Source organism: Poecilia reticulata, linkage group LG16, assembly GCF_000633615.1.
Source record: "Poecilia reticulata strain Guanapo linkage group LG16, Guppy_female_1.0+MT, whole genome shotgun sequence".
NCBI classification, from domain to species: Eukaryota; Metazoa; Chordata; class Actinopteri; order Cyprinodontiformes; family Poeciliidae; genus Poecilia; species Poecilia reticulata.
Genome location: NC_024346.1, coordinates 17,052,689 through 17,074,977, shown reverse-complemented (window position 1 = coordinate 17,074,977; position 22,289 = coordinate 17,052,689). Strand labels below are relative to the sequence as shown.

At 38.0% G+C, this 22,289-nt stretch overlaps 1 protein-coding gene across 3 annotated transcripts in view; it reads right to left on the bottom strand.

Moving 5' to 3' along the window:
• The window catches only part of znf804b (zinc finger protein 804B), a 67,734-nt gene that overhangs the window by 5,751 nt on the left and 39,694 nt on the right, over nt 1-22,289 (bottom strand). The window contains exons 4-5 of one of the 3 annotated variants that reach the window (XM_008432595.2): nt 7,442-7,579; nt 1,768-1,898 (exon numbers count right to left, since the gene is read on the bottom strand). In XM_008432595.2, coding sequence (XP_008430817.2) covers nt 1,768-1,898; nt 7,442-7,579 — 269 coding nt within the window. Of the gene's footprint in view, nt 1-1,752; nt 1,899-7,441; nt 7,580-22,289 lie in introns of those variants that run through there. The other 2 variants (XM_017309727.1, XM_017309726.1) reach the window with 2 other exon arrangements.

The window sequence follows — 22,289 nt, the reverse complement described above, 5'->3', positions numbered from 1 at the left end:
CAGTTCATTTCTTTGTGGTTCTGAATTAGAAGGTAACAAGGTAATTAATGGCCAAAATGAAACATCAAAAGCAAACCAGAGCACACCCTTGCAACTTCAGGACAGGCTTAGCTAATGCCACCCTTGCCAAGTTATTTATATTTATGAGGCGCATGAGAAATAATCATGCTAATGTTTGGCCTGCTTTACTCAATCATGAACAAGCATAGGAATGAATATATGAGATGTTGTGAGCTTTTTTGTGAGGTAAAAAAAAGCTCACAACATTAACGCAGATCCTCTTTTCAATTGTGATATACGGTTGTGTTAAAAAGAAAGCGGTGCATTTAAAAAGGGAAAATTCCCAGCATGCAAATCCACGAGGAACACTGCCGTTTGTTCCAAAGGGAAAAATAGCAGTGTCTGCCGTTTATCTCACATTCTCAAACCATTAATGTATAAACAAACAAAAAATTTGAAGATTCAGCTTTGTGAATTACTAAAGTAATATTTAGTTGTTTTTAATTATTCTTTTGTAATTGTGAATGGGGTCAACCTGTGAAACATCCCATGTTACGATATCTGCAATGATTTAGATGATGTTCTGGGTTATTTTATGATCTTTTGGATGAGTAATTGATGCTCTCTGCTCCTGGTAAGGTTAATCAAGGTTCAACATTTTCTCCATTTACAGACAATTGCTTTCACTGTGGTGTGGTGCAGTCCCAGAGCCTTAGAAATGCCTTTTAAAACTTTCTCCAAACTGATAGTCATTTTATTTTTCATGTGGTCTCAATTGTTTTTGTTTTAGATCTGTGCAGGATGTGTTGGTTTTGGTCTACTTCGTGTTGTAAGACAGGTTGTTTTAAATGATTTTGGGAATCTACAGGTTTGGCAGTTATGGTTGATAGTTTTTGTGAGTAAATCTAAACCAAAGTTGCGGTTATTTACAGATATTTCATGTTTTAACAAATCGTCAGCCTAATGGCATAATTGCCTAAGTCCCAATTAAAAAAAATAATACTTAGGCGATTATGCTATTAGGCTAATGAAATGCAATTTGAAGCTATGAAAAATGAAAGATGCAAATAAAAAATTTAAATATGCTCTGAACCCAGAATAAATTTACCAGCCTTCACTAACGGACTCACAAGATGATTCATGTTATGGACAGAAATATAAAGACAAACATTTTACTATTATTGTGTACATGGCATGGTATGTGCTATTACTGTAGCACAGAGGCTGATACTGATGCAATCTCAAGAGATTAATCTGACATGAATAACAAACACAAAAGTGAAAAAAGTTTTTCTTTCATATCAATGTCATCCACTTATTTCATCTGCTTCTGAACCCCTCCAATTTAATAGCAAAGAAAATAAGCACAATCAAGATGATTATTAAGCAACGTACACTTCCAAACCCGCAGGCAAGTTTCATTTATACACTTTGTTCGCCAATATCATTAATTGTAAGTTGTTCCACTCCTCGTCCTCCTAAAAAAAACCAAAAAAAAACTGCTGCATCTCCTTCACCTACAAATCATCCACTCTCCACGTGTCAGCAAGAATGTGTCTTTATGTTATATTTACTTCACCTGTGGCCTATCTAGGCCAGCTGAGTGCTCTCAAATCTGCGCTTGCATCCATCAAGTCTAAGAATCGTTGACTGGATGTGACGCACTCTAACCCCTCTGGACTCCTGCCACTGGTCTCATTACACACAGACTGCTGCAGTTGGACAGACACACACAAACACACGCAAACGCACATTCCTCCCGCTCACCGCTGGCTTTCTTGCTGCAGCTGTGCGAGTTGGTGAAGACGCCTGAGAGCCTTCTCTTGTTTGCGCTGGTCCTTCCATGATTTTGAGGCCACGTTGCGAACAAACTCTCTGTGCTGCAGTTCCTTTAACCTCTGCGGGAAGCGGACAAATAAAGGGGGTGGGTGATAGGGGAGGAATGAAGATGACAGAGGGAAAGGAGTGCGAGAGAAATTAGTTTTAGAGGTTCTCTGCATGCAGCTGTCTTTCAAAGCTGTCAGTGAGCTCTGTTTGCAGATGTTCTCCCCCAAAGCTCATGGGCAATTAACTTCATTCAGCTTGGGGGAAAAAATGTTTTTTTCCTTTAACACTCAGCTTGAGCCCAAAACACTACCAAATAGTGAAGTGCGCCCTACAGAAGCAGTTCACAAGAAGGAGTCACTGATGCTGTTTCTGGGCCTTTTTTCGACTTTAGCTTGTATTTTACTCGCTTTAAACCAACCGCACAACTTTACATGAAATAATCAGCCACCTTGCAGCTCAGTTTAAGAAAATTGCTCCACTGATTTACTGCTTTGGAAACAACCACAAATATTTTAGTTGTTCTCAAAAATGCCTCTCAAAAATTTTAATAAAATGACAATTGAAGTCCACAACTGTAAAATAAAAATAGATGGCAAATCCAGAATAAAAATTTTTATGAAAAGCAGAACAAAAATGACATTCAACTGAAGCTAACTCAGATGTAAAGTAATCCAGCAGGAGCACAGCAGAACAGCAGCGCTTTGTTCCCTTAAAGTCTTGACATGTTTTGGTATTTTATTTTCTAAGAAATTCATTTCTTTTCTTTTTGATGGTCTGCTGTGAGGATTTTTCACGGTGTGCTTCTTTATTGTTTTTTGCTTCATAATGCCACCTTACTTTGACCGCAACACAGACATTGTAGATCTGCTGACCATAATTTAAGGGTGGTAAATGATTACTTTTTTTGGTGAAAACTAATGTTTAATTTTTGATGCAGAGCCAGTTACATACAGTCCATATCAAATCAGGTATAACACAATGTAATCAAACCTACTTTATCATGAAATCACGAATGGCAACAGACCAACTGTAGTTATGCTAAGATTAAATAAATACTAAATAACTGACTTCTAAAGTTAACTGGTTGCCCTAAATTGTATCAAAGTGAAAGTCTTGTATACTTGAAGCTTAATTAAATTATTTGTAAAAAATAAAAATAAATAAAAGCATGTATCCTTTTTTCTGCTTTTTGATTAGAACTACTTTGTGATGGTCTTTAAAATTGAATTCCAACAAAATACATTGAAGTTTGTGGCTATAACATGACAAATTATATAAAGAAAAGAGTTCCTTCGTTTAATTTTTCCCCTGAGGAGAGAACAGTATTCTCATTATACGATTAGCTTACCTAAAAAAAGAAAGTAAATGGTTTACCTTCACACGCGGACAGCCTACATCAGGCAGTGAAACTCTAAAAGGTCACTATGCTCCATAATGCATTTTAAAGCCATATCGGAGAATCCAAACTGTTTTTGGAGGGGAAGACGTAATTTGTTCAGTGCTCTTAGAGGAGGAAAAAAAAAAAGATATGCTTGCTTAAAATGTTATGGCGTCAGGTTTTCAGTGTTTTTACAGATTGTGAAGGGCTTAAAATAGACTCCTTCATTATTCCTGCACATTGAATAAAAGTGCTAAAGGGGAACAAGTGACTTACAATGTTTTGCCAAAAGGGCTTTGACAAACAGTTGTATGTGGGAGTGAGATGAGGCATCATCTCTGCTTGTTTGATAATGTCAAACACGGATAAAAGAGGCATTTGGGGGTGAGGAGATTGGAGAGGGTGGGGGGGCAAAATTAAGTGTTTTTTATTTTTTTCTAATGTGGTAGGTCAATTAACTTGGTCATATCTATGTGGGTGATGCTGTGTGTTACAAGATTGTGTGTTTATACAAGGGTATTTATGTGGAGCTGTAGCAATGGGTGCACTGGTTCTTCCAGGGAAACAATGATTCATGCCCCTCACTCCGGTTTCCTTTTCTGACATGCTTTAATCCTTCTTTTATCCATGCTTGGCAGGTGTGTGTGTGCACAGACTTTTTGTCTCCTTGTACGTTTGAAGGGTAGGGATGCGACTCAGGAGTTTGGGAATAGATGCAACCTTGTGCACTGCTTTTTCTCTTGCTTTCCAGTATATTTTATTTTTTCTTCCCTGTGAACTCAGGGTTTGTTTACCTCATATATTTGTGAATTGAATGTTGAGGTGTAATTTCCAACAGGATTACGCCAGATGTACTTTTAGATTGTGTTACACTTATTATCTGCCCATACAATACGTGTCGCACACATGCACTCATCAGATTAGCTCCTCACTCATCAGATTTATTTATATACTCACTCATTTTTTGCAAGCTGGATCTAATGCAGGAACTGACAGTTGTCAGGTTAATCTCAGCTGAGTCTTACACAAGCTGGTGTCTTTTTACATTATCGAGTGATGCTTAACCTCCCACTCTGCGCTCACTGAGGATAGCTGTATGCGTGTGCCACTAGGACTGCGGGTTTTAGATCTCTGATACATGTGGATGCCTGAGCGGTGCGGATGTTCGTCATTTGTGTGGCTGTGAGCGGTTATGATGCCAAGCTTATTCTGTGGGTATTATTAATCATGCTGAATTAAAGAGGCGTATATGATGAACGACTGTGGTTAAAAAAAAAAAGAAGCAAGAGAAGAGAAAAGATCGGAGTTTCTGCACTAATACTGTTTGTAGCAATCATTAATTTAAACAGACCAGTCTGTGAGAGAACAAATATATGAGGACAAATACCTAATGCTCTTCTCTTATAAAAACAAAGCATGTAAACTAGTACTTTGCAAGCACAGAGTCCTTTAGTAATCAGTAGAATCCAATGAAATCTATTGAGAACTAAAATAGACAAAGAAGAGAAAGAAAGTAAGGTGGTTAAAGAAAAAACTAAAAACCTACAGCTGATGGACAATTTTAAAACCAACATCTGTTGTTTTCATAAAAAAAGCATATAGATATTAAAAGCAACATTATTACAATTAGTCACGACTTATGTGCAATGCAACATCTGAAAATAAAGCCTACATTTCTATTTTTTCTTTTGATTAATCTGTTTTTTTGCAATGTGCTTCTGGAATTTTCCTCAACTTAAAAAAATGCACAAGATTTACAGGAAGTGGTAAGGACAAATGAGTACTTTTTTTGTTAAAGTCTTTGCATAATCATACACTTAATTACACAACCTTTTGTTCATTAAAGCAGCGACTGATGGGAAACCTTTAGGAGTTTTTGTGGAGGTGGAGCTCCAACATCTCCAACATCTTTAGTATCTCATTTTTTTTGTTCACTCCTCAACTGGGAAAAAAAAACCCCGTTTTGTAGTTGCTATAACTCTAAAGGTTAACCTTGAGTCTCTTTGCTCTCCAATAAAAACGTCTCATTGCTTCTTTTAGCCATCTGGCTGAGGTATGTCACCTTTCTAACTTCTGAAATAAATTAATATGCACAGTGATGGAACTCAAGGATTGGGAAAAAAATTACACAGTGGAACCATTTAGGCACATACATATTACTGGTTTTTGTCTCTTAAAGAATTTGTTTGCATCATCAAACTTCAAATTTGACAAATTCATTTCAAATACTTCTCCTGGTCCAGAATTTTAGATGTGTACTAATGTTTTATGTTTATGTTAATTTGTATTTGTTTTGTTTTGTCAACACGTTTAAGAAATGCTCAACTATGGATGAGTCAAAGTTGGTTCCAATCCACTTGGAGAACATAAGGGGTGGTTCTGGAAGGCATTAGAGGAGACATGCTAATAAGCTGATTGCTTTTTTTTCCCCAAAAAAAATAAATGCAATGCATAAAAGATCAATGCATATAATCAGCAGTAAAGACCAATAAGGCCCTGCATTCAGACATATTTACCCTGGAATCGATGACTAGAAAAAGAAGACAAAGCAAACGCAATCAGCTTCCATTCACCAAAGCCAATACTCCTGCAGGGAAACTGTCTTCAGCTAGAATTTCATCTGTTGTCTGCTCTGCAGGCAGAGTGTACATGCATCCTCTTATTTCTGCATGTGTGTGTGTGTGTGTGTGTGTGTGTGTGTGTGTGTGTGTGTGTGTGTGTGTGTGTGTGTGTGTGGAGGTGTGTGTGTCCGTGTGTGTGTTCACACAGCACCCCTAGCTGCTGTCAGCTCAGTGCCGCATGCAGCTCGTTTCATGTGCCTGCCGTCGGCTAAAACAAAGCATTAACATTGGCCTGCAGTTGCCTCAATTCATTTCCAAAGAACAATGACAGAGGAGGAACGGCCCCTACTCAATGTTTATTTCATGATGCACAGTGTGGGCGTTCAGAAGTGGGAAGCGCTTTGGCTTGGTTGAGAGATCGCCTTGTGTTTGCGGACAAGTGTACAAGGGTAAGTGCATGTCTGAGCGCTTTAGCGCGCAAGTATATGCCTTGGCATGACAACAGATAGCTTTAGGAGAATGGGCTATCAGCAGAACCTTCAGCTTGTTAGTCCAAACTGGAGGTGAAATGGATGTAGAAGGAGGAGAAAACCTTTGTCTAATGGTCCTCTGGCTTCAACTTGTCCAAATCAGAATAACAAAGCTATGCTTTAACCACGATTAACAACGACATGGTATACTTTACAATGATCATTTATTTTTTCAAGAAAGCATAAAGTGAGGGAAGAATAAATAAAAAGCATTCTCGTGTACTAGATGCATAGCAATTAGTTGTTAGGGCAGAAGGGAATATTCTTGTGGCTTAAGAACTTAACATATAATTTTTGTATTCCAGTTGTTCTGATAACTGTTTATTTGTCCATTGCTTGAACTATTTTTCATTCAACTTTAACAGTTTTCTCTTTGGTGCTCTTCTGTTTTTTTTCCAGCTCAAGTTCATCACAAGAGAAGACTAAAGTTTTCTCTTTGTGTTCTGCAGGAAATGGGACAAACCAGCAGAGTGATTATGAAAGACAGTGAAGAGCTGGATCTCGGTTAAAGGACCAGTTCATAAAATAAGACTGGGATTTATGCAAAAAATGTGCTGAAGTTGGAGTTGCCCTTTTTTGTAAGCAGCTATACAACGGAAGCCCTGTAAACAAGAGACGCATTGATGGATGGAAAGTAAAGACTGTAGTGTGATGTGCTTTAGACCTAAAGGGGATTAATTTTTATATAAAGCAATAGCTTAATGGTTTTTTCCTGTTAAAGGGTTGAAAATTTGAGTTATCAAAAATATTTCAATAAAGTACAGTTAAAAAAGTATTTCTGATATGGCAAGATTAAATCTTGTATGTTTTTGATGCATCAACTTTATACTTCATTCTTTTTGAGTTCTTTCATCAGAGAAAATCTTGTACTTGATTAATACAAATATAAATCCAAGGAATAAATTCTGTAACATTTTGTATAGCAGATGAGAGAAAAAAGCGCTACAGTTGTCACACTCTTTCTGCTGGGAAACAACCAATTGGGCAGACTGTCATAGTAATAATAGCACAGCTTTCCATCAGCATGTAAAAATGCTATAGTAACACATCCAAATTCTACTCTAGGAAATCAAAAAAAAATGCCGTTTGTTTGTCTATATGTTGCCAGATCAAGTGCAAGTGTTGTCAGGTGCATCTTTCTGTACCTGCTTGTGCGCATGGTCGTAGGAGTTGATGTGGTTGTCAAACTCCTGATGTCGCAGGTACTGCTTGTCACACAGTTCGCAGTAGAAAAGCGATTTCAGATCCTCGACCGAGCAACCCAAAGCCCTCTCCGTGCACTCCTGGAGGGAGAAAGATAGAAACGTTCAAAATGAGAGCGTAAGGGGTTAGAGGGGCATAGAGAGCGAGAAGTGGAGCGAATGGCAGACTGTTATCCATTTACAGCGAATCTGCATCCCAGAGACATCAGCAATAATAGCCTCTACATGAGCTCTGCATAAAACTGTTAAACGACATCCTATTAAAGAGAGTTGCCTTTACTGGCACTGCTGGAGGCTGAGCAAAGACGCTGAATCCCCATGCTTATGGCAGCTTGAGCCTGGGGGTAGACATTTAACAGCCACAATAATATTAAACCTCCGTATGTACCGTGATGGCAAATACAGAGAGTCCGACTGTGGAGGAAATAACATTGGGAAGACAGGAAGCATAGCCATCTGAATGGTACAATTTAGACTTTTGTACAGCGGGAAAATCTTGGATATGAAGAAAAAAAGTTTCAATGCACACAAATGGGTAGGCAGAATAGCACAAGGACAGACATACACACAGTCACACATGTGCTGTGTAAATGGCGTATGGACCCGAGGGGATAAATTGCCTGTCTGCATCCTCGCATCAGCCAGCAGGCCTTCTTGGACCCAGAACCTTGCACAGTGCTGTCTATGTACAATAGGTGTGTGCACTTGTGTACTGCTGTGTCTGAGTGTGTATGCATGTGTTGAGGTGTGTGTGCATTCATGCCATGCTCTGCTTCAGAATGTAATTTCCCTGAGGCTAGGGGCTGCCAATAAACACTATTGAATTCTGTTCTACACTGACATGATGGGAATTTAATTTGAGGTTGTCACTTCTTTCTCTCATTCTGCCCTTTTTCCTTCCCTCTGTCCATTCTCTTCCTCCTCACATTCCCCAGTTTTTTTTTCTTTTTACGCTCCTCCTTTCAGTCAATTAATTTTTTTCTTTACTTCACCTCTTCCTTTTATTTGCTCTGTTTCCATGTTTCCTACTTCCGGGTGCTCTTCTTTTCTGTTTGTGAAGGCCTGGGTCATTCAGTGATAGATTCTTTTGACACCAATTGACTTCAGTAAACACCAGTTCAGACTCCAGAAATTGGGCACAGTTATGTACCAAAAATATTTTGTACATGTGAAGCAATCCTTGTTACCTTGTAGAATAAAATGCCTGAGAAAGATGGGTTTGTGTATTTCTAGAGAAGCATGTATGAGTGTTCAAACAACTTGTGTTTATGATGTAATCCTGTGTGAGTCTCTGTCTCAACCTGATTAAACACCTCAAGAGGATGAATCAAAACAGCTTATGTTGCATTTGTAGATGGGGCTGATCCAATTGGATATCAGTCTTAGACTCGATACTGAGGTCACTTTTGGATTGGATATCGGACTGAGGCCACCGATCTACCTGCAAATCCAGGCTCCATTGTGTTATGCGACTGTTCAGGTTTCAACTGAGAATACTCTGGAAGTTTAAGCCATTAGTCAAAAAATAGTTGCACTTAAAATGTATATAATCTGATGTTTCAAAGACATAAATGAAAATAAATATATATTTTAAATTTGGCACGTTACTGAAGTTTCAAACTAAGGCAGAGTCAGTTATGGCAGCCTGTAGTGAGTTGACAATCAGTAGCTGCAGAATGTGTCTTGCAGACAAAACACAGGACAGATGTTCGCTATGTATTTTGTGCAAATAGAGTAGCGAAAGTTCTCTGAACTTGCTAGTGACAGAAAGTGGCTTTATTTAGTTTTAGTTTTTAGTTATTTAGTTTTTTATTTTTATTTTACTTTCATCTGCCATAAATCCTAACAGATTTTAAAATATCAATACTATGGAAAACCTTTACCCAAGGTGGGGATGTTTAAAATTTTGAAATTACATTGAGATTGCTGCAAGACATTGCGACCTTAATGGTTCTAGCTATCCAATCTGGCGGGGAAGTGGATGCAGTTCAGAAAGACGGTGCTCTGTGGCTCTGCCTGGCTCACGGCTCAATCTAAGGGTTAGATTATCCTGAGCTATCTCTGTAGCTGTGCTGCTATAAGCTTAGGCTGCTGGCAGACCAACTTATCACTTTTCTTCACTCTGCTACTTCCTTCTACTCTTCAATTTGTATTATTTGCTGTTAATTCATGTTTTATGAACTTTTATGTTTTCTCAGGTTTTTTTTTGTCTCTAATGTAAGCTACGCTGGTTTGGCATTCTGTTTTGGCTGTGGTCCTTTCCTGTTGGAGTATATCGGCTGAAATAATGCTGCCAGCAACTAAATATTCTCTCCCTTATATAAACTTTTTACCTTTCATTAACATATAATTAACTACTACATCTGTCAATCTGTTGCTTTTATGAGTATTCTGCTCTGTATTCTTAAACCCTCAGTCAATCATGGCGGATGGCTGCTTGTACAGAGCCAGCAACTCCTGGAGGTTTCTTGCTTTTAACAGTGAGGTTTTCCTCTCTACTGCTGCTACATACATGCATGGTAGGAGGAATTGCTACAGAGTTAGTGACATAATGCAAGCGATTTGCTACTGTCTACTGCTGGGTTTCCTTAGACAGAAAACTTTTTAAGCTAATTTGAATAATGAACTGAACTTAAACACAGTTTAATAAGTAGAATTAATTGGAATGTACATGATTGAGCAGAATTACTTTTTTATCAAAGTGCCTTTAGATTACGTGTTATGAATTGGTACTGTATAAATAAACTGAATTAAGTTGAACAGAATTTTCTTAAACCTTAAATTCTCAGGTATTACATTCTGCAAAGCTACAAAGCTTAAGTACAAAATCCTCTTTTTTGCCACAAACAAGAACACCTACACACATTTTATCAATTTCTTTATAACCGAATACGCACAATACGCACACATCATGGTAAAGACAGCTTGATTCTTGGTAGGATCAAGTTGTTGGTCAGTTTCTTATACACATAATGGGTGAAAAGAAGGGGTGGACTGACAGGACTCTTTCAGACTGAAATCAACCCTGGTGGAACTGACACATATCGATCTTTTATCTCTTGAAGTGTGTATGTGTGCGCCACGATATTGATCTGACCTGCAAGCTTAAGTCACTTCCAGGAAATGATCCAATCACAGAGAGCAGCCTTCACATTAGACAGACGGCAGTGATGAGGTAGAAACAATGCATGCTTTTGTGCAGATGCATATGTGTGCTTTCTAGAAGTACGTGAATATGATGTATTTTTGGTCTGGCCTTTCCTCGGGACATACTTTAACACCGTCCTCTCACTTCCCTGCATTCTGTCAGGATAATTACTTTTAACAATGAAATATAGAGAGGAGTGTACACACGTGAAAAAAGAAAAAAGAAAAGGTGCGAAGGCATCAAAACAGAAATGTGTGTATATGTGTGTGTGTGGACTCAAGAGTAATTTGTTTGTGTCAGAGGCACCCTGGAAAACCATTTTTCTGGTGTACACCGGAATCAAACATGAGAACTTTAATTGGCTCTGAAGACGCAAACGTCTTGTGATTTCTAACCCTTACCCCGCACGCTGATGCGCTTAAACCCATTTATAGAACTACATCAGCAGTAGGAGCATCCTAACACACACTGAAAGCTTGTCCAATAATACACAGTCTGTCAACCTGAAATGCCAGAGCCAAATTAATCTTGACCTCAATTTTCCTCACTAGTGTAAATCTATTCTCATCTAAGCTACATTGATATATTTGCAGGCTTGAATGGACATCGAATGTGTCATGTTTTCTGATTATTTTTGCAGGCTTCTGAATGTTAATCTGCTTCAATATTACTTGTTTTTTTTTTTCTTATCTGAAGTCTGTCGAGGAAATGACACTTTAATTTCTGAAACTGACATGACTAAGAGTCATCACTGACCCTAACCAAAGTATCTGAAAAGATGCATGTCATTTAATATTTTCAGGTGATGTGTAAAAGAACGGCTCCTGCTTGTTTTACTGAGATAATCAGTCAGTCATTGCAAGCGTTGGCAGGAAACTAATGACACGCAATATATTATTCAACAGCTCACAGAGACAAAAATACGCTGATGTATTTCTGGGAATTTTCATAACTGCAACTGCATTAGCACTATTTTATTTAATTTAAACTAAATTAAGTACAATTTTATTTACATTTTCAGGATTGGTAATCTTTCAATAATATGAGATGTGATGGTGGTTCAGGATATAACTAAACAGAAACTAACTAAAAGATTTTTAGTAAAAATGAAGTTAATTGTGCTGTTAGAGAGGTTAGGAAGATAATTCAGCAGCAGTGAAAAGTAGAAAAACATCATAGTTGGTCATTAGCAAAGGTTTTGACAGTATTTAAAACATGCTAAGGACAAATTTCCACTTATTGTGAAGGATTGTGTTCAACTTAGTATTAGCACCTCGGTTACAGTTGCTTATTTGATGCCGGTGTTGTCAGGGGATGTTGCTTTAACATTTGTGATTATTATCTACAATAATTATAAGTTGCATCATTAAAATTAACTGCATATATTCAAGATGTGCTGTCTTTACATTCTTATTTTATAAAACAAATATCAGGCAAGCGTGTCTGACTCCAGTCTATAAAAGTCTGCATGCTTGTTTTAAATGCTAACGCACCTGAATCAAATGAGTGGTTAATTATGTGGTCCCTGCAGATTTTGGTGACATACAGAAAAGGTAATTCAGCCCTTAACTCAGCTGTGTGGGAGAGGAGACTTATCTGAAACATGTAGGACACAGGCTTTTTATGGCTACTTCATTGTTTGCATGCATTGATGAATGTTTAGATGCTTTTATAAGTGACATTACAGAGATCGTGTATTACAGAAACCACTGGGTCACTTGCCTTTGCACATACATGAACTTTTTTTGACCTACCATTTTTATTACAAAGGCTTTAATATGATGTCTGCCCAGAGACACATCTATTGGATTCCCAGATAGATTGCTGCTCTAGAGGCCAGTGGCAGTGTGCTTTACACCTCTGTCTGTCACTTTGCATTGCACTTGGAGATGTATGGCTTGGATGCAGTTGCTCGGCAATAGTAACACACTCCATCAAGCTCTCTACACACTGTTCCTGAGATAATTTCTTTCCTGAGATACTGTAATTTCAAGGCCGCATGAAGTTGCTCCCACTTTGTTATACCACTAAAAGGTCATGGTGGGATGTTTACTTGCAATGAAACTTTATGACTGGGAATATTTTAAAGGTGGCATCCTAACATGGTATGCTAGAATTCATTGACCCCCCCAGAGAGCAAGCCAGTCTCTCGCAAATATTTGTAGAAGCAGTCTGCATGTGTGGCCATGGGAGATATAGGAACATGTTAATTCAATGATTTGGAAGGATGATCTTTGGCAATGTAGCGTTTATCTGGACTAAATTAGTGTGTTGGCAGTTGCAGTTTGAGTTTTTTAAAATTTGATCAAATGAGCTAAAGCTGGGAGCTCATACCTTCTACTACTCTTGAGTATTAATTTACATTTTCCACAAATTAACTGTAATGAGACCCTTCTGCCTAAGGTTAGGGAACATTTATAGATTATAACTGTATAGCTTGATTACAATGTAATCTGAACTGTCATATTAAGATATGGCAGAAACAGTCAACAATCAAATAAAAACAATAAAATATAAAAGTACCATTAAAAATAAAGTGAATAACATTTTTGTCCTTTGGAGGTTTGTTTTCTGCTTTTCAGGTGTTTAGTACTGGTGATATTTTAGGTCAAATATATAACAGTAAATCCTTAAAGGTTTGCAAACTGTGAAGCACCACTGTACGCTAAGCCCTTACAAGTAAAGATGAGGTGTAATCCCTATTCCTTTCCACCCCACGGACTTACAAAAAGGTTTGTGATAAGGATACACAGTATTATGTGTTCTGCCTATCAAAGGGGTCCTTGGGGAAACCTCCAGGCAAAACCGAAGTCATTCATCTCATGAAGTACCATCTTCTTTTATCTCAAAGCCCCAGCTCATATCAGAACCAGAAACCTTTGCTTCATTTGGGAGATAAATGTTCCTCCTTATCTCAGTAGGTTCATCAGCACCAGAGGCATCTTGAACATGGCTCTTTCACCACGTTAACACAAATGCACTGATAATCAACATTTAGAGAGGATATGTGCTAAATGCCTGCAACGTATCAGTTGAACTCCAAAGGGCAGGTTTTCATTTCCACAAATGTCTCCTGAAGTATCCAGGAAGCTTGTGCATCAATCCAAAAGTTGACAAAATATATCTCTGGTTTATATATGAGTATCTCTTAGGTCACATGCAGTTGTTAAATAAAAAAAAGATTTAAAAGGTTGTTAAAAAAGAAATACTTGAGAGTTGTAATATCTATCTATCCATCCTTCCTATACTGACATAGAATTGCCTTAATAAAAGGGATGCTTCCAGGCTCAGAATCACACATCAAATGCTTTGCAACATCCAATGTTTCAGAGAATCGTTTAGAAAAATAGTTTAAATGTTGCCAGGCTGAGGTACTGTATCGTCAATTAAATGATCCTGATTATCTGAAAATAGACAGTCTCTGTACTCTGAGCACACAGAGCGATGATATGACCAAATCCATCAAAGTGTTTGATGGAAATTTATTGCAGCTGTTTGTAGATTCCCTCTCGGGTTCTGAATTCGGCATCTTTGTTCTTACACTGCTCAGATCCCCCATTGAGCGGGATCCTGTTTGGGCCCCACTGAGCAAAACCCATGCTGTGGCAATCATCTGTTCTCTTGATACTAATGTCTTATCCTTCAGGATTGTTAGGACTTTCTGTGGCTCTGGCTTCGGCTGCGTCCTCTCCTTCAATGTTTCTAGCGCTGCGTTCCTCACCTGCTGAAAAATATCTAATACACTTCCTTCTTTTCTCTCTTTTATTACAGTTTCCCGATGGTTGATCCGTTTACATTTAACTAATTACATTTTAAAATCTAATTATGTCATTTAATCTTAGCTAACTCTTCAACATCATTTTGACCTTTTAAGATTAGAGATCTTAAAACTTTGAAGAGTCTATAGAATTATCTAACTACTGCATTCTATCCTTGTTGTGAAACTCATCTTGTAGATATCTGATATTGGTGCTGACGGCAGACACTCAGTTTTGTTGATGAAATTGTTCAATGGAATCCTAAAAAAAACTCAAAATCAAGATTGAAAATGGAAAAATCAACAACTCAAAACAGATAAACACATGGCTTAGAAGCTTGGTTGAATCTTAATGATTAATTTGCTGTATCTCTGGTTCCAAAAGTGGGTTTTGAGATCTCCCTCAGAAATCAATCAGTAAAATAAAAAAGCATGTTTATATGATTCTCAACACAATCAAGAAGAAAGAAAACCCAGCAGAGTATAGCTGTTTGTGCCGTCATGACACCTCTACTCAACTGTATTTCTAACATTGCTTATTGAACAGAAAGGTCACAACTTTTGAGATGCTGTTATTTTGTGGGTTGGGTTTGAAAATCACTGCAGTTTATCACAAACAGTTTTTTGAACTGTAATGTCAACCATTTCTCTTATTGACAGATACAACTGTAGATGTCCGACTCCACCAATTTCCAAGTAACATTTGAACATTTTACAGGAATATAATAATAATACAGACTTAACTAAATGTACCCTTTGGGAAGTCAGTTCACAGTTTTGTTCACTGGGGAAAGTGTAGGAAAGCACACAGCTGAATAAGTGGTATGCCTGTGTATCTGTGGTTAGGGGATGTGTAAGCTCTATGAATTTGCTGGCTCTACTTCAGCTCTTTCTGCCTTAAGCATTCTGTATTATGAATAGAGAGAAGATATTTACCTTGATGTCATCAATGCCACAACACACCACTTTTAAAAGTAAGAATGTAACTACAGGCCTTACCCCCCGAATCCTGTATATAAAATAATAATAATTCTGTTCTGTCATGGTTGTCTTTTTAAACAATGAACCTGGTGAATGAGTGTTTTAATAAACAGACCTCAGCAGAGCACAGGAACAGATTTACATAAACAGAGTATCTGACACTGATGCAATTTAGACTGTAACCTTTTGTTTTTACTTCCTGTCTTTCCTGAAAATATTGATAATATCTACACTTCATTTCTTTGCTTTGACCCCTAAATAGCCTGAGATTCCAATCAGATCTTTTTTATTTAAGGTTTTGTTGGCTCTAGTGGCCTTTATTTGAAGGTAGTTTGACGGGAGAGAGGGGGAAGACATGTGGCAAGTGTCGCCAGGCTGGGAATCGAGCCTGCGACCACTGGCATGAGGACTAGGGCCTCAATGCATGGGTTGTGCTTTTCCCCTGCGCCACCACAGCACCCCCAGATTATTTTTTTTAAATAGCTGTAAAGAATATAAAATATAAAGAAGTTGTTCAAGCTCAAAAAACACGATTGGGAAGCTAAATTTAGCTTTGTAAAATGCTAAATTTAGCATTTTACAAAGCTAAATTTAGCTTTGTAAAGCATGGCTAGCACGGCTAGTCTTCCTTAAGACTAGCCATGCTAGCCTTAAGGAAGACTAGCCATGCTTCACATACCTTCATAGACTGGCTAGTCTTMMKKAAGACTAGCCAGTCTTAAGGACTGGCTAGTCTTAAGACTGGCTAGTCTTAAGACTAGCCAGTCTTAGCCAGGACTAGGGCTAAGACTAGTCCTGGCTAAGGAAGACTGGCTAGTCTTCCTTAAGACTAGCCAGTCTATGAAGGTATGTGAAGATTTTGGAGCAAAGAAAGTATAAACATCCCCAATTTTTGTCCTTTCTTTCCTTTTTTGTATAATAAAGTTTAACTCCTGGCTTTATATTAAAACAAAAGCGTTTAACATTTATCCTTCGAGTCAGTATCGGTGAGGAAAAAGTGTCGAGTTACCTTTTCTTTTCCAGTCTACATGACTGAGTGAATAAATTGTTATGATTTAATCAATTAAGCCTAAATAAACAATTAACATGGCTCCCACCAGCCAACTACTCTTGAGTTAAATTGCTTCTCTCATCTCACTGGACACTCTCTTGTTGGCTGTAATTAAATATTGAACAGTATTTTTCATGGATTGCTGAACCGACCTTAGAAAAACTGTGAGGATTCGCTCTGGGGTCTGACATGACAGATAGTTACTGCAGCACTGTATTTTGAGAGCATTTTGCCTCCTTAATTTGATGATGTTTGGATGAGACACAGAATGGGGAAAGATCATTAAAACCGTTCCCTAACGCAAATTAGATGTGACTTGAGAAGAGCAAAGCAGTTTTATTTGATGAAGAGAGCAGGGAGGACAAATAGAAAACAACATTTACACCAATTACATGATAAGATATTTCTAGATAAACACAGAATCTCATTAGAGTGTCATTACAAGTAAAAAGATATTCAGAGAGAAGTGGTGAGTACAACTATTTTTTTAGAAGGATGTGGATTTGCGCCTCTCCAGGCTTATTAAATATGCTGGCTTGGACATTCAGGGATGTAACTGATCAGATGGTATAATTGTTAACAGCACCCAAACATGGGTTTTAATTGCATTCTTGGTTCAGTGTTAAATTCAAAACAGAGCAGAACTAGCGAAAAATAGGACAGAACAACACTCATGCATGCATAATAAATGCAGATCCAGAGTTTGGAAGAACACAGCCAATGGTTACAAATTCTCTCTGCTCAAATATAGAAACTTCCACTGAATGAAACTTCTAAAACAGGGGGTAGAAAAGAAAACAGTAAGATCTTTATGAACATTGCAACTTTTGAAGAAGCTATTCTTAAAATAAACTGCAGTTGCAATGTCTCTGTGTAAACCCTGAAGTGGATTTGGTATCAATCTAAGATTTAAATGTATGATTTAAGTGTATTTTATATATATATAAAATATATTTTTTTTGTAAAAGCTTGCCGCCAATGCCCTCAATAGTGCTCATTAACCTGGGAAATGAGAAACACCTAGGAGGGTCTTGCAGTTTGTTAGCCACACCGTTGTTCCAGAGAACAGGAATAAAACACAGCTTGATGTTCCACAAGCCAGCATTAACATTGGAGCACAGCCAGCTAGGGCAGGAAGTTATAAAAGTAGAAGTTTGAATCTCATTAACCGTTGCTTCAAAGATTTTTTTTTAATGAATCTTTATTATTCTTTTTATGTCATATGGACAGAATTGAGATGTAGAATTACTGTTGTTAAAAATAAGAAGGGCCCCTAAGCAGATATAAAGTCCACTTACACCTTGGGCTGGACCTCGAAGCAGCTTCAGCTTCAAGCTTTATCCCTGTCTTTTTCTAAAATGCTGGCGCCAGGTGATTAATGATACAGGCTTCCCTTAGATACAAATATTCCCTTTCCATAAATCAAACATTCCTGTTGCTTTAGTTGTAGAATGCAATAAATCTGGCATCAAATTACAAGAACACGTTACATCAGATTCACAATCTTCTTGTAATTCACAATGTCAGATTTAAAGTATAATTCTGTGCCCATTTTTATTACCTATCCAAGTGCTGCAGAAATGCTAGGTGTTGCAAAGATACCTGTTCACATTGGTATTTGCAGGAATTCTCCTAATAGATTGCAAAAAGACTTCAGATGAATTATTTGCTTATCTTAGTGGTGCACAATTAACTGCCACTTGTTCAATTATAATTCAAGAACATAGGTCCCAAATGGTATGAATGCGCTTTTGTGAGGGGCATACACTAGTGTTGACATAGATGTAGAAGTGGCTGTGCATTAAACATGCTTTAATGCACAGCTACCAATTTAAATGTCAATTCACCAAAAGCAGTCATGAAAAGCTTGCTCCTCCCAAACCCTTCATTTTTGTGGTATTAATGCTTTCATTGTTAATGTTTCCTTCGACACATTAACAATAATCTGTTGGTGGGATGTTAGTTTCCAAATGGTCAGGATGCAGTGACACCTAGCAGCTTTTTATTCAAATGCCTGCTGGACTATAAGCTGTTTACAGGGAGCTGTTGTAATAGTTGGCTGTTAAATAAATGGAATATACTGACTCCATTTATTTGCTGCATAGGCACTGGTTGCATACCTGCTCGTGTATCATTACTGTTCAAAAAAATTCAGACCCAGAACCAGGCACTTTAGCAGGTGACATTTTGAGTAACAGCATAGCGTCACTTTGCTTTGGATAGAAAAATATGTCTTTCATTATCTTGTAAATCAAGACTGAGCTGAAAGGAATGAGAAAAAACATATGAGAAGAGTCTGACAAACGCAACCTGTAAACAAGAGACATTTGTCAATTCACAGAACTTCTAATTACCACTACGCCTTCTGAGAACAATTCAATAAACTATTCACAACTGTTTATCAAGCTCAATTAAGTCTTTAATTATCTCCACCCTCAGCACTGTAATGAATAGAAACAACTCCATCTAAAGCGACGACAAAACCGTCTCCGAGCGCATTTGCTGTTTCCCCCCCACCTGCCTCTAAAGCGTTCCTCTGATACTCTCTGTCAGACACATTTATTCACGCAAGTGGAGAGGCTGTGACAGCACAGGAGTCTGGCAGAGCAGCAAGGTTTTGTGCTATTCTTTTGAAGCTAGTGACAGTTGACCCACAGGCCAAATTGCTCGTTACTGTAATAACCTGAAGATGTCTGTGGCAGGCGTACTCATGCACGCACTCAGACACGGAGTGCCAACCAGGATAGCAGAGTGTTAATGAGCTGATATTTGCAGCCCTAATGCATCTCCCTCGGCTGCCTGTAATACGCCTCTGCGGTCTGCCCAACCCTTTTCTTCATCTGATGAATCTGTATCCGTCTTCCTGCATCCTCTAGTCAGTGTTCTGGTCTATTTGCAACTGTCTAGTCGGGTTTGTGTGTCTGTGTGGGTGTGATTGTTTACTAACTCAATTAGGAATTTGGTCAAAGTAAGTGCATTCAATAACCATAACTAGAAGTTTGGTGAATGTACATTTTTTTGTTTTTAAAAAGAGAGAAAAAAGACATGGAGACATGCAATATAATGTTGCTTTTAATGACTAAGGTAAAACAAACACAATAGTACAATATAAAAAAAAAAGATTCTAGCATCTCGATACAAGTCAAAAATACTTCTTATAGTATCTTCAGCCTTATCTGTTGTACTGTATCATTTCAAATACTTTAGTAATAATAGCGCATAAAAGAAATCGCTAAAATCACCAGCTAAGACAAGTTGCCACAGATTTTGTAGAGATACCAGAATGTTCTTCCAGCATAATCATAGTGCTAAATATTTCTTACAGAGTAGCTTTTGCTTCACAACAGACACAAGTAATATATATAAAACTGTTGCAGCAATGACCCAACAATAACATTGCTCCATCTCATGCTATGATATGCATGTGCTCTGTCTGCACTTCAAAAAGTTCAACTCACCTCCAGGTGATTTACTTGAACTAACTCTGATTAATTTAGCTAATACTCGATTTGAACACATGAGAACATGCATATTCTGTTTTTTTTCTTTATTTAACTTTTATCTCCAGATTCTGAAATATGTACAAAACCTTTCAGACTAACACTAAAGCAAAGGTAACATACCATGTTCTGACATAAAACTATCAACTTTATCCTAATATATCTGCATTATACAAAATGGCGTCACATTAAAAGGCACAAACATTAGACTTGAAAAGAGGCAGCAAAACATGCTCTTTCTTTTCTCACAGCATAAGATGGATTTTAGCTACTCCAGCATAAATACTACAGTAAGGATCAGTGTGACAGTAGCTTAAATAAAACCATTATCAAACATCCAAAGCAAAGCTAAAAATTTTGTGACAGCCTCCCAGCATGCTGCATGTAGGAACACAAGTTCCCACGAATTCATTCTGGACATCTTGCAGTTAAATTGGATGGCGCACTACCAAGCGAGAAGCCTGGAATTTGAACAAGTAAGACTATGGGTGAATACAGCTGAAAATCCTCAGGAGGATTGAAGGAGTGAGTGTGCATGCTGATAGGAGTTGCCGCTTCACACTGTTTCCCCTGTTCTAATGTTGCCTTCCTCTAAGCTACTGATATTGTAAATTTGTCCAGATTTATGTGATGTTGATGGAGGCATAAGACAAAAAAATCATTGGGGAGCCTCAGCTGCCATTCTCAACAAATAGTAAACAAAACGCAACAGCTTCTTGTGAACTTATCCCAGATGCCACTCAGAAGAATTGTGGGAATGCATCTCCAGCAGAGAATCTCGTTTTATTGACTGCATATGGAACTACCTACTGCAGAGAAGACAGAGATTCTCTTTTTCTTCTGCATATACTCTGCAAGTCCCTGGTGTTCATGCCTGAAAACGGCTTGTGTGTGAGAGAGGAGAGATCTGCAGATGGAGAAACCAAAACTGTCAAATTATTAAATCCTCTGTCCCATCGCATCATTCTTAAGTGACAAAAAAAATGGGTGCCAGTGGAAATGTGCCATTTATATGTCATGCCACTTGATAGAAGACCACCATGCAGTGTACACCTGTGTTTCCCACGGAAGCTGCAGGTGTCCTCATCTCTTTGGGGTGAGGAACTCGAGGATCATTCGCAAAAGCAAAAACAGAAACGTTTCCAGGTCAAATGAGTTGAAAAGTCACAAAGTTGGAAAGAGCACAACAAAAAAAAAAAAACCTCCCTTTGGAGTTTTTTTATGTTGTGAACATATTTTCTTGCTCTTCTCATTTACATTTCTTTGTTGCATCTCCAAGCAAGGAGAGGCAGATGTCTCTGTTTCTTCACTCTCCAGGGGCCTCCTCACTTTTCGTCTTTATGTCTTCATATGAGGCTCTTAAGGATTTTTGAGGACAGACAGTGATGGTAGTATAAACAGTTTTTAGGTCATTTGAGGAGGAAGCTACCTTCTCTGGCCAGCTACTGTGATGCACAGAAACATCTGGAAAGTTGTTCATGGAAAATATTTGGGAAAGGGGGTCGCATTTGATGAATGGCAAATGGTCTGTGGTTGTATAACTCTTCCAGAGGATCCCAAAGCACTTACAAAAACTATGATACAAGTAAATGGATGAAGTGCTAATGTAAACAAACTTTATTGAGATAGATTAATTAACATTTACCAGGTGATTAAGTTGACAAACCACAGCTTTACAAAACCCAACCTGAAGAAACGTAACACAGCTTTTAAATGTTTTACTTTTTGTTAGTATTTGTACTTTTCCATCTACGAAATAAGCTCTTTAGACCTAGCTGTAAACCAATCATTGTCCCTCTCAGAAACGGAGTGAGATGGACATCAGCACTAGCATTTGTGTTTTCTGTGATAGATGATTATCTCTCACACAAGTTTCTGAAGTGCCATTGTCCTGCAACTTTAGGATGCCTCCCTACTCCAATAAACCTGAACCAAGAGGCTAAAACTGCCTACTTGGCATATTATCAAGTTTTACAAAGGCCTGGTCATGAACTATTAATTTGATTCAGGAGTGTTGGAGAAGATATGCATCCAAAGTTGCAGGACACTGGCATCCGGGGACTGGAATCGCTGACCCCTGCCTTAGACAGTCATCATTGTTGGCTGTTTTTCAAAATCAGAACATTCCTGCCATTGAGGACCATTAATCAGACAACTGCCCAGTAAGCATGTTGTGATTGTGATTCTAGTGAGAATCCAGCTGCCTCCAAAGGAAAGCTGAATAAAGCGGAAGTTTGCAAGATAAGAACCACTGTTTGTGTGTCTCCAGTGTTTTCCTGCTCCCTTTGTGTCTTTTTATTTCATTTCAATTGCTTTTTCTGCATTGCTCAGCTTCACCTGTGTCTCATCAGCTG